The sequence below is a fragment of the Hippichthys cyanospilos genome, chromosome 10, assembly GCF_059441005.1.
Source record: "Hippichthys cyanospilos isolate Australia breed blue-spotted pipefish chromosome 10, RoL_Hcya_1.0, whole genome shotgun sequence".
In the NCBI taxonomy this organism is placed as follows: Eukaryota; Metazoa; Chordata; class Actinopteri; order Syngnathiformes; family Syngnathidae; genus Hippichthys; species Hippichthys cyanospilos.
The window spans coordinates 1426206-1439307 of record NC_142378.1 but is presented as its reverse complement, the minus strand read 5'-3'; the positions used below and the strand labels follow the sequence as shown (position 1 = coordinate 1439307).

At 43.1% G+C, this 13102-nt stretch overlaps 3 protein-coding genes across 7 annotated transcripts in view; all 3 read right to left on the bottom strand.

Moving 5' to 3' along the window:
• Positions 1 to 25: 25 nt before the first annotated feature.
• On the bottom strand, positions 26 to 6769 carry atg4b (autophagy related 4B, cysteine peptidase). Of its 2 annotated transcripts, none has more exons than XM_088426608.1 (13): positions 6711 to 6769; positions 5112 to 5213; positions 4134 to 4205; positions 3957 to 4055; positions 3787 to 3888; positions 3635 to 3707; positions 3024 to 3103; positions 2745 to 2953; positions 1508 to 1586; positions 1294 to 1439; positions 1161 to 1217; positions 989 to 1082; positions 26 to 679 (listed from the first exon to the last, which is right to left on the bottom strand). In XM_088426608.1, exons 1-13 carry the CDS (start codon positions 6718 to 6720, stop codon positions 603 to 605), a joined length of 1200 nt encoding a protein of 399 aa, XP_088282734.1. In that variant the 5' UTR covers positions 6721 to 6769; the 3' UTR covers positions 26 to 602. The 2 variants fall into 2 exon arrangements, with proteins under 2 accessions (XP_088282734.1, XP_088282735.1); XM_088426609.1 differs by having other exon boundaries at positions 26 to 676.
• A 461-nt stretch (positions 6770 to 7230) lies between these two features.
• Positions 7231 to 11445, bottom strand: boka (BCL2 family apoptosis regulator BOK a). Its single transcript, XM_088425286.1, has 4 exons — positions 10972 to 11445; positions 10117 to 10245; positions 7989 to 8152; positions 7231 to 7847 (listed from the first exon to the last, which is right to left on the bottom strand). The coding sequence occupies exons 1-4, from the start codon at positions 11180 to 11182 to the stop codon at positions 7722 to 7724; spliced, it is 630 nt and encodes a 209-aa protein (XP_088281412.1). The 5' UTR covers positions 11183 to 11445; the 3' UTR covers positions 7231 to 7721.
• A 237-nt stretch (positions 11446 to 11682) lies between these two features.
• farp2 (FERM, RhoGEF and pleckstrin domain protein 2) overlaps positions 11683 to 13102 on the bottom strand; it is a 31187-nt gene continuing 29767 nt past the window's right edge. For 3 of the 4 annotated variants that reach the window (XM_088425282.1, XM_088425285.1, XM_088425284.1), the window contains 2 exons: positions 12651 to 12802; positions 11683 to 12291 (listed from right to left, as the gene is read on the bottom strand). In XM_088425282.1, coding sequence (XP_088281408.1) covers positions 12180 to 12291; positions 12651 to 12802 — 264 coding nt within the window. In that variant the 3' untranslated portion in view covers positions 11683 to 12179. Of the gene's footprint in view, positions 12292 to 12650; positions 12803 to 13102 lie in introns of those variants that run through there. The other variant, XR_015866938.1, reaches the window with a different exon arrangement.

Here is a 13102-nt window from a genome sequence, read left to right as displayed (position 1 = left end):
CCCATAAGTGATCGGAGACGGCCGGTAAAAGTCATCAGTCAGTTTATTTCTCACTTCCCTCTCGTCCGCGCGCGTACATAAACCATTCCCGGAAATAAGTTAGTGTCAAATTTCAGGACGAGTCCCAAAGACACGCTAACCGGAACGGGAAGACGTCCGTGCCTTTCTGTGACTCGTCCGGTCTCTGTCGCCGCGTCACCTGAGAGGTGAGTCACAGCAAGGCATCGAACTTCATTGGTCCGTTTACTGGCATTCCAAACTTTAGCTATGTAGTCTAGCTTAGCTCCTTTAGCTTTTGAGGGCGGGTAAATAAATAATCTGGCGGCCGCGGGTACGTTCTGCAACGGATCTCGTAGCGTTAGCTGAAGCGCTTACGGGGGAGGGCAAGGCACCGTTCCCGTCTCCTTACGGACGTTAGTTAGCGATGCGGTTAAGACTCCCGCGGAACAAAAAACCTTTGGAGACCAGTCCCGTCCCGCCTTTGGGGGCCGGGCGGCCCCCCCCCCCCCCCCCGGCCGGAGCGCGGAAAAAGGGGAGAGAATCTTCTTTTTCTTTCGTTCTTTCTTTGTTTGTTTGGGCGGCAAACCGTGTTGGCGTGTTCCTCACAAGGAAAGGATCTCAAACTCTTCGTCCTCGGAGTCGAAGAAGCGCTCCAGGCGGTCCGAGTCGGAGAAGTCTGCTAACGACAACGTAGAAAATTATATTGGCAAAAAGTCATAATAAACCGTACAGGGATAGTGCCAGTTTTTAGGCACTTACACAAGTAAAAAGTTATTTTGCTTGTGACTTATTTGCTCATTATTTTTCACGTACAATTAATACCTTTCATGCCGGCTGAAGGCTCAGGCAACGTCCAATCACAGCTCGGCATGTAAACGTCACACGACCGTCAAGCGAGCCGCGATGGTTTACCCGAGCTGGTTTACCCGAGCTTTGAGCACGTGAAATTATTTTATAAATGAAAGGTGGAATAAAAGTTGTGGCTTACCAGGAGTAAGGTTGAGTGCGTCCAGGCTGACCATGTGTGACGGCTGACTGTCCACCAACTCAAACATGGGTAGGCCTCCTCTGTTGCACGACAACTATACACACACACGCGCGCACAAATGTCAAATCGAAAAGGTTTTGCGTCCCAATACTATTGCGGTCGGAGCACTCACCCTCCTGATGCGCGCGCACCAGTCGTCAAAGTCGTCTTCCGTTCTGCAGAAGAAACCCTGGCGGACACAGGGGCGCCACTTTTTGGTTACGGGGGCGATCGGGCGCAAAACGGCGGTGGGGGCGTTTGATTACGGCGGCGATGGACGGGTCCAGGTCGCAGATGTGCATGCGGCAGGGCGGGTGCCGGCAGTGGTACGTGTCGTCGGGCACCCGGCCGTCGTCCGAGGGTTCGGCGGCGGGCTGCGTGGTGTGAGGGTCCAAGTAGATCAGCTCCTCGCCTGGGGGCCGGGCCGGGAAAGGTCGACAAAATGGCGGACGGGGGCGCGAAAACGGGCAGGGGGCGTACCCACGTAACCGATGAAGTAGTGAGCGCTGTTTGGTTTCCCGCCGATGACGCCGAGCGACTGAGGCAGCATGAAACATTGCTGCGGTAGCACAAAAACGCATTTTCAACATGGATTCCAGTGTTTGGGCATGTCCAAATACTTTTGCACATCCGCTTAATTTGCTGTATGCGCTTCAGTAACGTATACTTACTCCCAATACTTCTACCTTTTTTTTTTTAAACTGAAAGTTTAAACTTCCTGTTGTTCCTCAAAAGTTTACTGCTTTTACTTACTTCCTGGCTGAGTCCCAATACTTTTTCCCCAAGACTTACAACTTTCTGTGGCTGCCCCAGTGCTTTTGCCATTTTTAAAAAAAATTCTGTAGGTGTCCGAATACTGTACTTTTGCCCTCATTTCCAACTTCCTGTGTCCCAATACTTCTTTTCCTAACAACTTCCTGCAGCTTTCCCAATACATCACCAGGTTTTTTTAAAGCACAACTTCCTTCCTTCAAAATGCTTTTGTTGATTTTGAAACACGATGTTTGTGTCCCAGTGCCTCTGCCCATGTTTCAAACTTCCTGTGTGTCCCAAAGCTTTTTCACTAAAATGTACAACTTCCTACGGTTGTCTCAATGCTTTTCCCATTTTTTTTCAAACTTCAACTTTCTGTAGGTGTCCAAATACTTTTGCTCTCATTTCCAACTTCCTGTGTCCCTAATACTTTTTCCCTAAAATATACTACTTCCTGTGGATGTCCCAATAATTTTCCCCCTCAACTTTTCAACTTCCTGTGTGTCCCAATACTTTTTCGTACAATTTACAAGTTCCTAAGTCTGTCTTTTTCCATGTTTAAAAACTTCAACTTCCTGTAGGTGTTAAAATTAATTTTCCTCCAACTTCCTGTGTCCCGATACCTTTTTCAGCAACTTTACTGACTCCTGTGGCTGCCCTTATACTTTTCCGTATTTTTTTTACCTAATACTTTGTGCGTGCATCCTAACACTTTTGCTAATTTCCAACTTCCTGTGCACCTTTGAAATACCTTTTTTTCCTAATCCTTACAACTTCCTGTGTATTTCGCAATACTTTGCGACTTCCTGCGGCCGCCCAAATCATTTTCATCATTTTTTTTAAAACTTTAAAATTGTGCGGTTGCCTCAATCATTTTGTTGATATCCAACTTCCTGTGCGTGTCCCAATACTTTGGCCCGCATCTTTCCAACAGTATCAAAGCAAGGAGACGTGCGCAGGTCACCTTGAGCGTTTGTATGTAGGCGTCGTTGATATCGCTGAGTCCCAGTCTGAGCGGTATGAGGAGGACGAGCGGCCTCCAAAGTTCCGCGTCCCCTCCGGCGAGAGCGCAAGCGCCCTCCACGCAGCCGTTGAGTTGGCACGCGGCCGTCGCCGAATCGCCGCAAGCTCCGAGCGCCGCCGCCGCGTCCAGCCAGGGCATGCACAGGCGCTCTGCCGTTGACGCCGGGACCGCCAGTCACCACTTGGGGCGTCTTTGCGCGACCGGTCGACGGCCACTCACTGATCTCCTCGATGACCACCGTGTTGTCCATGGCCACGTGCACCGCCAACCTGCTCCACGTGTCGAACACCGCCAGCTTCCTGGGCAAAAACAAACAAAAGACAATCACCGACGGACACATATAGACAAAGGATTGATTGGTCGTCGATCCGCGATAGGCAAAGACAAAGAATTGACCGGTGTCTTTCTTTCAAATGTGAGCAACACTGCCCTCCAATGGTCACAGTTCATCACTACAGTACTCAATTGGCTTAATATTAATATAAGCACTAATCAAGGGTGTCAGCTACACTTTCATAAAAACGTGTTTGACAAGAACGCTCGTCATTGGCACACGACGCTGAGTATTTAAAAAAAAAAAAGGAGAATTAAAAGTTAGCGTCAAGGATGTTTCCAAACTTTTGACTGGTATTGTACTGAGCAAGCAAACAGGATTGGTCGCCAGTCATTTTCATGGCAGAAATAGATGAAAAAAATGAGCCCATGTAGGACATGGAAACCACGCTAGAGGAAGGTCGGGGCGCAGAATCGAATCCCGAACCGTCGGAACGCTAACCACTTTTCCACCGCGCTTTACCTTGGATAAAAGCGAATATTTTAACGATACTTACTTGAGAACCTGCGCCACTGTGTTTGGTCCGTACCACTGTCCTATGGGCTTGCCCTCGCCAACTCCCATTTGGGCTGCGGGACGGAGTGCACAAAGTCAAAGAATAAACCAAGTGCCTTAGATGGGGAGGGGGGAGGGGGGGGGGGCACTCACCGATCTGGTGTATGGAATAGTAACTGTCCTTTTTGTCGATGAAGGCGTTGAGGATGCTGACGTACTCTTCCCTCTGCTTGAGCCCCGACGACCACCGCCAGTCTGCCGCGGAGGAAACCGTTCCCAGCAAGCGGGGCGCGTCTAAAGTCCGGACGGCCGGCGCACGATACCTCGGCCCAAGTGCCGGCACATCAGCGCTTCGCCCAGGATCATCTGCCCGCACCGCAGCATGCAGCCCCAGCCCGTGTCCGACGTGGGCCCCGTGCCACCTGAAATTGGCCCTCACGCTTATTTTGCGCGTTGAAGAAATACATTAAAAAATATAATAATAAATTGCCGGCACTCACCTATCGGAGGGAAATTTTTTCTGTACGTGAACCAAAGTCGCGAGGTGACGTCTGATAGGATGTCATCTTTCTCTGTCGGGAAATGACGCTTTCAGTCATGCGCTCGGTCACACATTCTATTCAAGGGTCACCGTGTTGCTCCTTTTGCCATTGTGGTCCCATTGAGTTTTGTCAATAAGACGGACGTCCGCTAAAACAATCGGAGGTGGTTTTGCGCGACAAGCACTTTTAATTAAGCTGATCGTTAAAAAGCTGGCTCTACATTTCAAATCAAGCACTTTGTCATTCTACCACCAGATGGCAATGTTTCCCATGTTTGCATGACAAAAGCCTCCCTCTTTTAATCACCCTAATATATTTTTTACCAGTGTGAAATGGCGCTGAGTTTCTCACCCGATTCCTAAAATAGTATACATCGCAAGCTGTCAATTGAAACCCAAAATTGGAATAAATTCGGTTCGAAATGACCAAAAATGACTTTTTGACAGCTCATTCATTCAAATTTGCTTAAAAGCAAATAATGTGCTACGTTCTAAGTAGGCTTCATTTTTTCTTCCTTGGTTTGCACTCAGAAGGTAAATTAGCTGTGTTGCTCTGTGTGCCAAGTTTTGGGTGAATTTCTTTTAATTATTATTTACTTATTTTATTTCAGTTTTTTTTAAGTATCAAGCCTTGTTTATATACTGCTTGTTTAAAAAAAAAAAGGAGGGCGGAGGGGGCAATAAATAGACATGTTCGACCAAACATGATGAATAAACGTGATTAAAAATCCTGATTTTAATATTGACCAAAATAGTCATGATTACTATTTTGGCCATAATCATGCTGTCAAATTGTCTTGATCCTTTGAATTATTTCTTGCTTTCATTTTTTTACCGTGCGATATCTGGCGATCATGTGACCAAGCTTGTCTTGACTTGGACTTTCTCTTTTTGCATGAATTCTTGTGCTTTGCGAAGACTTATAACAAGTGCTTACCTGTGAGCGCGTTATATTCCCTCCCTAAAATCCAAACAGGGTCCGAGGTCTCTGGAAAATCCTCAAACTCGCCAAAGCGAAGCGTGTCATACGTCAAGGTGGCTGTGAAGGGCGGAACACATGAAACCAAGCAGCCCACATGAATTAATTAAGTATTTTATTGAGGACATTTTAATTTGTATGATTCATCAATTTGTACAGGTAAATGTCTTGCAGTTAGCAGGTTACTTCCTGGTTCACTGAAGGACACATAAGACAAAGGGACTGTACTGTACCATATTTGATTTTGGCAAAGATGTAGAAGAAATAAATAAAATAAAAAGAATCTTCAAACAAAAATGTGTCCCTTGTGCAGTTTTTGTAGCATTTTGGGGTCAATTTCTTCCACATCATTCCCGCAGTATTTTAGCCAAAAGGATGGCACACTCGGGGTAGTTTTATAAGTAAGTGGTCCTGCCATGTTGACATTTGACATGTCACCATCTGGGTGAAGTTTCAGCTCCCTAATGTCTTCTTTCGGTGCTTTATTTTGACGTAAGATGCCTTTGATGAAAAATACTGCGCAAGGGTTAAAAAGCAGGCATCAAGGGAATTGTTCAATATTTTTCAGCAAAACATATGCTGAGCAGGAATTCTGTACTTCCTGTTTTCAATCTTCTTAATTTAATTTACAAAACTAATTAATGTTGCCATTCAGTGGTCAACAGTGTAATTACACCAAAAACAAACACTAGGCCGAACAAAGTATGTAATGAATTGTACAAAAAAGATAAATAAACAAACTCAGAACCCCACAATGGAGCGTATTTACTGTACTTCCTGGTTCACTTAAGACAACAGGGCCATTATTTAGCGTAGGGCAGGGAGAAATGTTCAATTTGTCTCGAAAAATAGTGACTAAATCATGAGCATCAAATGTAATTTATTGCTCAAAACAAATTCCACAAAAAAGGGATATACAATGCGTCTAAGTTATATTTGCATGTTGTCTAGGAAGTTCTTGTCAGGTTCACTTCGGATGATGTCAGACAAGACAGAACCATTTGCATTGTGGGACACCCCCTCCCTTGAGACACTTTTGGAATGATCCTATTTGGAGCTTTTCTCCCACTTATTTCACATTTGACAAGCTATTATTCCGAATATGCTGTCAATCATCAAGTCCCAACCAAAACAGGACGCTATCTAACACGTGGAATTGTATAATGCGAGAGTTGTCAATCATCTTCTGATAATGATGACTGAGCAAACACTCAAATGTTAGCATTATCGATCCAAGAACGAGTGCCTTATCAAATCCCGTACACAAAGTACACGTGTCTTCGACACGCAACGTAAGATTTTAAAGAGACAAACAAAAACAAGTAAAACAAAAATCAAAACAAAACAGCAGGCTAGCGTAATTTAGCAGTTAGCTTTGGTCCTCACTCTGGCAGTGCTGACGCCAACGAAGCTCCAAAGGAATGTCGCTTCTGTGTTGGGCTCGACAACCCGAGCTAAATGTCACCCGGAGTGAACAAAAGTTGTTTAAATGCTACTGTGTTGTTTTGAAAACATTTAAAATTACGGCGTTATTTTGGCTCAAAAATCTCGCCTTACCTGCGTCCATCCCGACGAGCTGTGTCGGGCTTGTTTGTTGTTCTCGAGCTAGTCTGGCCACAGCTAACCAATAGCGACAGAGTACTAGTGCGGAAGTTGAGCAAAGGGCGGGACAATCACGAGTGTCGCCAATAGGAGATGATAAATGGCCTTTGCTGGCCAATCAAAAACTGGTGACGTGTGAGGACCCCGAGACCACCGTCAAACACGAGTAGGCGCTGTAACGCCAACTACACGTACACAAGAAACAGTTGGTGGTCATAACGCGACTTCCGACTTGTTCTCAAAAGCAAATTGTATATTTTTTTAAGTAAAATACATTAGTGCATAATTGATCAACACACTGCAGTTTTTTAAAACTTTTTTTGCACCGCCATTTTGGTCCAGGCGGAAAAGACGTCATAACGCAGGCGCCGCCATATTGATACAGGCAACGTTTTTTTTTTTTTTGCTCAAATCGTTTAAAAAAAACAACACTAAACAATCCCACTCCATCGAATAAGCTCAGGAAACTACGGCGTGGTAGACAGAAAATAATAATTTAATTACAAACATTTCTGGTCCAACATCCTGAATGTATGAAATGAAAAAATAACGTCAATAAAGTGAAAAGTGCACACCTTTGGATCAAATCTCCAAGTTTACAACTAATGCACAATAAAAGAATTAGCTCATCCTCTTTAACCCCTTATCATCAGACAATTTGAACATGAGCAAAACAGGTAGTTTTGTAAAAAGTTACAAAATACCTCATGTAATAATAAATGAGGTACGTGTAGCCAATTTTGACTGTGCAAATAAGTGTAAATCCAACTGAAGGCATAATTCACAATCAGCTATATTGCAATATTTCTAGTGGTTGTGTTTATTTCACGGTGGTGGTCATCATTAAAAATCTGCATAGATATTAATAGCATTAAACATACAATGTGCAGGTTTTTTGTTTTTTTGAGGGGTGGGGGGTGTAGTTGTGAGTGTGTGTTTTGAGGGTTGGTGGGCATCAGGACTCCGTCACTTTTCCCTAAGCAGGTATAGCACCACAGCCTTGACGTAGTGTCCAAAGGTGAACAGGGACAAGACCAACCAGTGAGAACGCAAACCAACCTCTGTGCTCACCACACATTGCGTCAGGTCCACCTAAACAGGAATAAGAAAAGAAAGAAAGAAAGAAAAGAAGAAATTCAGGCTTCAAACCCTCCTTTTAAGCCCTAATCTACATTTAAACCCAGAATTTGAAACTGCGCTAAACATTAAATCTCAACATGTGTGTGTACTCACCCAACCTCCTCTGCGTTTAAGCCATGTGGACAGACTTTTGCGAACAAACTCCCCCATGCAGTCCACAATGGTATGGACCATGGCGGGGTGGCCATGGCGAACGCAGTCCACAGCAAGAGAGCCAGCAACCGCATACAAAGACACAACCTTACCCCATGTCACACCTGGAAACGCACATTATACACATCTTGATTCATTCATTTTGCAAAAGATGGTCCAATCTGTTCTTACATCATCCATGAACTGGGATGTACTAGCTAACATAATATACTAGCTAATATATATTTTGTAATGTAGTAGCTACCTTAACCCTTGTGTAGCATTTTCTACAAATCCTTTGATCTCTACATGAAAGGCATTACACATTCAAGTGAAAGCATTCAAAGAAGGCCCCAGGAAGCTGAAATTTCACCCAGATAGTGACAACACGTCAAAGTTTAACACGGCATGATCACTTCGTAATCACTCTACCAGGATAAAATACTGTGAGAATGACATGGAAGAAAATGACCCAAAAACAAACAAAATATTGCACAAGGGTTAAAAAAAAACACAAATGCTCAGAAAAAAATATCAACTCACAAGCCTCCCCCTTCTGTTTGAGAAATTGTATTTTCTCCTTTAATGATAGTGACACTATAACTCTTCTCTCCTGTCCTAAAATAAAATGGAACATTCCTGTCGTCTCACATCATTTTCAATGAACCGGGAAGAAGCCTGCTAAAAAGCATATACATGTGGAAAACAAAGAACAAGTCACCGAAGCTCTGTTATCACTGTTTTACAGAAGAAATCAAAACGGCGAGCTCCCATTAAACTCCTCTTTCTTTTATCTTTGTTCACAGATGAACCTTTACAGAGGTCCCGTGCTCTCTCCCGACGCTAAAGCTGGCAGCAAGAGGAGGTTTTTTAGGGCGGAAAAAATGCCTCTGTCTGCATTTTTTTTGGCTGGATGAGCAGTGCTACAATGTCCCGTTGAGAGGGGACAAAAATAAATAAATAATAGAGCGTCCATCTCATTTTACAGGAACCTCTGTCGACCATATTGGTACTGTTTATACGTCCCGACTTTGGCATGTCGTCCATCTCAACGTCCCATAAACACACTCGACTCTATGTTTGTCTTTCATGAGAATAAAGTGCAGGATGCACCACTGACCTTTTAAAACTGCGCTGCTGTGGAACTTTTTAAGAAAGAAACATTTGCTTTAAGAGAATCACGTGTACAAAATTGGTTAAGATTGCTATACTAAAAAAATATGTAGGTCAATAACCCATATTTAACTTTATCAACCAACATAGCGTATGTATATATATTTATACAGTGTATCGAAAGAATCGAAATAATACATTTGCAAACATCTCCTTTTAAACGGAAAACAATGACCAAACCTGTAGCCTAATCAATTTCATAAACAGCATCAATCCTTCTCATGTGAGATTGCTTGATGATAGTCTAGTTTTTTTTTTTGTTTGTTTGTTTTTTTTTCATGAAACCATACTAAAAGTAATTGGTCAATAAACAATCATTAGGAAGAAATCTTATTTGGTTACTCTTTGGCATAATCAACAGAAGATACCTGTTGTGCTGTTGAGATTGCATCGGTAACGATATCAACATTAATATTGATATACGTACCAATATGGGGTGGTATTGATATCAGTACTGAAATGCATCAGGCTGAACATTAACCTCTGATTAAATATTGAAGTAATAATGCTGACTCAACGTCAGTGTCGATATTGATATCGGCGAAAACTGCCTCTGTTATGTTCTGTTATGGCATCAGTGTAAAGATAGGTGGGAATTCTACAAAAAAAGTAATGATGCAATTGAAAAAAAATACTTAAGAGTTGAGAAGAAAGTACTACAACTTTCTTGGACTTCTTGAATTGACTCAATAGTTTTCCCTAAAGAAATGAGTGTTGACCAAACATGGAGCTAACCGTGTTCTTGTTTCATTCATCTGGGTGCCTTCATGATGTCATTAGCATCATAACTGATAAGAAGTTCCTCTTCGCGTCAATTCTACTTCTTAGTCGTGAGAAAGTAAATATGAAGTCACAGTCGAACGCAGAACCTCAGCGCTTTGAGACTGCAGCGTGAACCGCTAAGCTGCAGGCTCACCCGTGGAGAAAATGTCGGCCGCCACGGCAAGGAAGGCGTCTGTTACGGCGCTTTCTGAGGCAACCGTGATGTTGAGCTGGCGAGCCACGTTGCGATAAACGCTGGGACGCAGATACTCCAACTCGTCACCTGAAACACAAACAGAACATCACGTAACATTCATATCAACTCAAAGAGAGTTAAAATACCAGCTACCAGCTAATAAGCTATTCTATTCTTTTCATTCTTTTCTTTCATTTTCTTTCATTTCATTTATTTATTCCACCAAGGTACATGCTTTTTTTTCAGTTCATGGAAAATGGATGGACTGATACATTTTCGTTATTTTGTTAGTTTTATTTGATAATAAGAAGCCATTTCCCTATTAAAATTAATTAGATAGATAGATAGATAGATAGATAGATAGATAGATAGATAGATAGATAGATAGATAGATAGATAGATAGATAGATAGATAGATAGATAGATAGATAGATTATACTGTATATGGGGTGTGCATCTTCACAAAAAATATTTCATACAATTCTCGCTATATCACGGATGATAACATCCCTCTCTGCTTCTGACTATAAAACAATGTATAACAGTATAACAATTCATTTGGTCTGATTATAGAACAACTGTAGCTTCTGTCAAATGTCTTAATATGCAAAATATGTAGATACAATCTTTCCAAAGTCCATCTAAGTGAGTTCAAGAAAAAAAGAAGAAAACATTAAACACATTAAAGAAATCTAAATAATCATTAACAAAGCGATTCCTATTCTATCTCCATTTAAAAAAAAACGGTTCGATAAGTGTCGATACACGTGGATGCGATCCAAGGATGCAAAGATTGTAAATTGAGGCGCTCACCCAACCACAAGAGAACCGCAGACACGTCACCGTGCGTCCCCCACGAAGTGACGAGTTGCTCGGGCTTGGACCAGCCGATGCCGGCGCGGCCCAGCCTGGATTGGATGTAGTCCCGGCACAGCGCCTTGGCTTGTGACACCAGCTCCTTGTCGGTGGGCGAGCGGTCGAACACCTCGGCGGCGAACACGGACGAGCGCCGTAACATCTCCATGTCCTCTCTCTACTCCTCCGGGGACTTCCCGGCGCGCGTCGCTCCGCGAGCCGCCTCCGCTCGCCTGCCAGGCGGCCGCGACTGTTGGCGCACCTCGCTCACCACCCGCTGGCTCCTGGAGCGCTCACTCTGCGATTGTGCGTTGGGAACCGTCAGGCAAATTTGTCATTTTGTCTATCGTCATATTGAAAAAGTTCGTTTGTGTTGGAAGAAAAACGATGACCCAAAGTTGGTTAAGTTTCCTTCTAAGGACACATTTTTATTCTAGATTTAAGACCCGCCCCTTAAACTGGAGCATGCGCACACGTCACCACACGAGGCTCATTCTTTTGGATTTAATGTACTGTATGTGTGTATACATACCCAATATATATTATATATTTGTACAGATACATTAATTTCTTACCTTCTATTGTTGGCTGGTAATAACCTTTGCAAATATGAATTATAAACACATTTTTCTCCAGCACTGTGTGAAAAAAAGACATGCAGGTCCAGTGTGTAGTCCGAAATGATCTTTTTATTCCATGGCGTTTTAAAAAGAATCCACAGGAAGACAAAATAAAAAGTCTCCCCGCATGCACTGATCATCCGCACGCACGCACGCACACACGACACAATAAATAGACGACTAGACCTTAGCGCCTTCCGACATAATCAGACACTAAAGGCGGCCTCTCTTGTTACGAGACGACAAAATACGGCATGAAATGTTTAAGAGCATCCATCTTAGTAGGTACCAGCCTTGGTTAATAACAAATACTGATTCAACGGCAACACGAAAAGCAGCACTGACGCACTCAAGTCCCATGTGCACTTTCTAGAACCTTCTTCGTCACGTCGTCATCTTCTTTACATCTCAGCTCCTTCGACGTTAGACCTGCTACACCCTTTTTGCTAACTTGGTCCTGTGAAACTTTCAAAGAGCCTCCCCGCAGACGTCAATGTTAAGGTGGTTAATGGAGGGAGGCATGCAGACGTGGATTCCTCCTCCGCGTCAGCTTCCGTTCATCTCGGTGGGGAGGACAACGTCTCCCGCTCCTTTGGTGGGAACCAGCAGGCTCACGCGGCTGGTGGCGCTGGCTGCGCTCTTGATCACCTCCATCCACCTGTGAGCAACGACTTTTTTTTTAAAGATACTCTAAATCACAGGTCTCAAAATCCAGTCCTCGAGGGCCGGTATACTTGACGTTTTTGATGTTTCTCTCCTAAATTCACCTGCTTCAAATAATTCGGATAATTTTCAAGCTCCTCTGATCACTTGAATCAGGTGTGCTGGAGGAGAAACCTGGAAAAGGTGCAGGATACCGGCCTTCGAGGACTGGAGTTTGAGACCAATGCCCCAAATAATACAAGATAAAATACTAGAGGAAAACAATGTCACACTAATTTGTTTTCTTTTTTTTTTTTCTTTTTTAAAGGAACTGTTGGCAGAGCGGTCTCAAAGCGTAGATAATAAAATACTGACCTTTCAAAGGTGTATTCGCTCTCGGCACGGAAGAAGTAGACGTGCGACTTGAACTGCAGTTTAAAGACGTAATCCTTGTGAATGGCATCCGCCTCCTCCGGCGTGCTCACCGTGTAGCCCAGCAGCGGCAGGCTCGCCAGTGGGAAGTCATCCTTAGCATAATCACACAGATATTAATAAACAAAAATAACAGGATTCTAAAAAAAGTACTGGAAAATGCAAAATAATGGACACGAATATTGGATGGGAAAAAAAGACTTAAAACTAGACAATCATACAAAAATAAAACATATATTTACAAAATTCACAAATATAGATATAAAAAAGTAAAACAAAAAAACTCCAAATTTTTACAATTAAACAAAAACAAGATGAAAAATAAATCAAACATAAATCTCTACTAAAAAAACAAAAATATTGGGGAAAGAACTTGACGAGACACTCAAATGAGT

What these genes read in the sequence shown, in the direction of transcription:
- atg4b (XM_088426608.1), bottom strand. An exon ending in ACAGTGGCGCAGGTTCTCAA is followed by an intron (nt 3,104 to 3,634) that starts GTAAGTATCGTT and finishes GTTTTTGCCCAG; the next exon opens with GAAGCTGGCGGTGTTCGACA. An exon ending in CTACTTCATCGGTTACGTGG is followed by an intron (nt 1,440 to 1,507) that starts GTACGCCCCCTG and finishes CCCGGCCCCCAG; the next exon opens with GCGAGGAGCTGATCTACTTG.
- boka (XM_088425286.1), bottom strand. Translation starts at nt 11,182, where the DNA reads ATGGAGATGTTACGGCGCTCGTCCGTGTTCGCCGCCGAGGTGTTCGAC. An exon ending in GGCCGACATTTTCTCCACGG is followed by an intron (nt 8,153 to 10,116) that starts GTGAGCCTGCAG and finishes GTGCGTTTCCAG; the next exon opens with GTGTGACATGGGGTAAGGTT. An exon ending in TTAAACGCAGAGGAGGTTGG is followed by an intron (nt 7,848 to 7,988) that starts GTGAGTACACAC and finishes ATTCCTGTTTAG; the next exon opens with GTGGACCTGACGCAATGTGT.